At 45.4% G+C, this 3164-nt stretch overlaps 1 protein-coding gene across 2 annotated transcripts in view; it reads left to right on the top strand.

Moving 5' to 3' along the window:
• Positions 1-3164, top strand: part of TBX3 (T-box transcription factor 3) — a 12975-nt gene that overhangs the window by 553 nt on the left and 9258 nt on the right. The window contains exons 2-3 of one of the 2 annotated variants that reach the window (XM_040619890.1): positions 1586-1853; positions 2842-2901. In XM_040619890.1, the coding sequence (XP_040475824.1) occupies positions 1586-1853; positions 2842-2901 (328 nt within the window). The remainder of the gene's footprint in view (positions 1-1585; positions 1854-2841; positions 2902-3164) is intronic. The other variant, XM_040619891.1, reaches the window with a different exon arrangement.

Here is a 3164-nt window from a genome sequence, read left to right on the forward strand (position 1 = left end):
CCCCCCCCCCTTTATCTCTCTCTTCCCAGAACAGTCCGTTTGCCAGTTGATTTGGGCTTAGAGACAAACTTAGTTCCCCTGGTGCTGTGTACAGGCATTCCCGGGCCCTGCTCCAGTGGCAGGAAATTTCAGCTTACCTGGGCGTCTGCAGGGGGTAGTTTCTCCTACCTAGATCGGCATCCTGGATTTCCCTACAGGCTAGATAGAATTTTTCAAGGGAGCATAGGCACCTTTGCTAGAAGAAAGAAAACCACCCCAGGAAAGTCACTGTTGCAAACCTTTCCATCCTCGTGCCTTTGTTGATGTTCTGTTTGGTTTGTTTCATTTTGTTCCCAGAGAGACAACTTAACGCCCTTTTCTTTTGTGTGGTTGTGGGAGACCTGACGCTAGCTCTCCACTTGCCCTTTCTGCCCTCCAGCCTAGCCCCTGGGTCTGCAGGGGGGCCTGAGCTTGCCTCTGGCAGGGTCACCGAGAAATTGGAGGGCATTTGGGTTCGTTTGTCCACAACGATTCACGTGTCTGTAATCTGAGGGAGAGTTGAGGCAATTCTGGATAATTAAGATTATGTTTGCAGATCCAAGGATCCAGTGGAGAGACACATGCTGCTTTTTTACGTGTGAACCTTATCAACCATATTTTATATCACTTTTAAAAGGTCCTTGTCTGACCGAGACTGACCTGTCACTTAAAATCACTGCTTTTTTTTTATGGCTCTGAAATCTCTGAAGGCATAACGTTGGAATAATAAAAATAAAATCCCTCGCTTGATGTCTTGAGCTTTCCGTGTTTTCCTAGCTAAATGAGGCCAAAGTTTGGCAGAAAATCCTCAAACCCAGAAGACATTGCCTCAGTTTCACAGCAGAGTGCTTCTTTTTAAGACGCTAGAATGCCAACACTTCTGGGAAATAAAGAGGCAGTTTGGTGGTACAGTCTTGCAGTGGGGGACCGGCCTGAGCCATAGGAGAAATGCGGTTAGCAGCGTGCTGGGCCGTTGGTTATCAGGCCTAGGAGTCCACCCCAAACTACAAAATTCGTTTTGAGAACTCACTCAAGGCCGGTTTCATTTCGCCAGCGGCGGTATTCCTGTTCCGTAGCAGGCTGGGTGGAGGTTTATTTCCTTGATAAGTTTAACATTTTCTCATCAATGGGGTGGTGGAAAACTCTAGCCTTGATTGACCCCACTTTACTAAAATCCTGCCCCAAGCTGTTTAGAAGTAGACACTTGCAGGGAACAGCACAGGCAAGAATTTCTCTTTTGTAAAGAGGGCCATTGGTGAAGTCCTACAAGGGAAAAAAATTGTGGTGAAAGTCTTAGACGCTGCGGAGAACTGTAGTGCCACAATTCACTTGTTTTGAACCTTGGGACGTTTCCCGATAGAGAAACTGAGCATATGTAATGCTTGGGCCGTGGAAGAATACGATTTTGCTCTCAGTGGCCTTAACACTGACACGGAAGCCCCATCAGTCAATCCCAGTAGAAAAGTTTTAAATTTGATTTAAATATTTTAGGGTAAATAGAGAATCAAACCCAAGAGTCCTGAGTGATTTCTTTTTCTTTCTTTTTTTCTCTTCCCTCCAATTGTAGGCGAATGTTTCCTCCATTTAAAGTAAGATGTTCTGGGCTGGATAAAAAAGCCAAATATATCTTGTTGATGGACATTATAGCTGCTGATGACTGTCGATATAAATTTCATAATTCTCGGTGGATGGTCGCGGGTAAGGCTGACCCTGAAATGCCAAAGAGAATGTACATTCACCCAGACAGCCCTGCTACCGGGGAACAGTGGATGTCCAAAGTTGTCACTTTCCACAAACTGAAACTCACCAACAACATTTCGGACAAACATGGATTTGTAAGTTTCACCGCTCCCGTCTGTAAAATTTCCTCTTTTCTTCACCCTAGGGAAGGCAGTGCTTCCCCTCTCCTTGCAAAAATCACCAGTTTCTGCTCAGACTTCTCCCTTGCTCTCTTTTGCTAAGCATAGCAAAGTTATTCGATCCGAAACAGCCAGAGAGAGGATTCCGGGGTGTTTCTCTTCGGATAATGGAAGGCCTGGCGTTCTCAAAAAAAAAAAAAAAAAAAAAAAAAATGAGGGCCATAACACTAACCGCTCACGTTCCGTGGCAGTTCCAGATCTTGGTAAACGGCTGACAGTGAAGTTAAAAACCAATCGTTAAGATACAAAATCAATTTTAAAGTTACGCGTGTGCCAGGGATTTGTTCTGAGCTCTCATACTTCTGTTTTGAAACCAGCCATATTATTTCTTGTGGGAGTTCTAAGGTTCAGAGCCTTGGCTACATTGGTTAAGGGGGTGAATGCGGTTTTTTTTTTGAAAGATTTCTTTCTTTTGTGAAAAAAGAATACCGGGTTGAGGTGAAAGTCAGGTTTACTAGAAATGAGGCTGAGCTCTCCAGGATAAAAATTGTGTGTGTGTGTGTGTGTGTGTGTGTGTGTGTGTGTGTGTGTGTTGGGAGTGTATATTTGGATTCACTGGGAAAGTCCTTAGAAATTTTTAGGAGACCAGAATTGCTTATAAAAGTCCATCAAAATTACCTTTTGCCCCCTGCCCCAACCCTCCCCAACATTTCAATAAAATAAAGCCGAGTGATAAGCGAGGAATCAGCAGAAAGATTAGGCCCAGGAAGACGTGAATGGCACGGAAGTATCTTCAGCGGGCAAGGATTGCCTTTGAAGCCCTTGATTTGATTAAGGCATAAATATTCCTCTCTAGAGTTCAACCTTTCAGGGCTTTAAGTGGATTGGGCTCGTCAATTAGTGGGCGCTTAAAGGACTGAATCATTTTGTAAATTAAAATGCATGTTTTTCTCTATCTTTTAAGACTTTGGCCTTCCCAAGTGATCACGCAACGTGGCAGGGGAATTATAGTTTTGGTACTCAGGTAGGCTAGGGTTCAAGGTACGAAGGGACCTTAGGTGGTGAGGGTGGGGGGGACCCTTTGGAAATTGAGGAGCAATTTGGATTCTCCAGAAGAGGATATGTGTGGAGCGGAATGTACCCAGAGAGGTACTCCGAGGAGGTGGGCTCGGCATAAGCGTGGTACCCTTCGGTGGGTTAGACGTCAGCCTGGCAGGGGTCCCGAGGCCCCGTTGGTCCCACTAAATCTTTCTTTGATGTGTCTCCCCTCCTCCCTGCCCCCCCCCC

This window comes from Ursus maritimus, unplaced genomic scaffold (genome assembly GCF_017311325.1).
Source record: "Ursus maritimus isolate PB19 unplaced genomic scaffold, ASM1731132v1 scaffold_33, whole genome shotgun sequence".
NCBI lineage: Eukaryota > Metazoa > Chordata > Mammalia > Carnivora > Ursidae > Ursus > Ursus maritimus.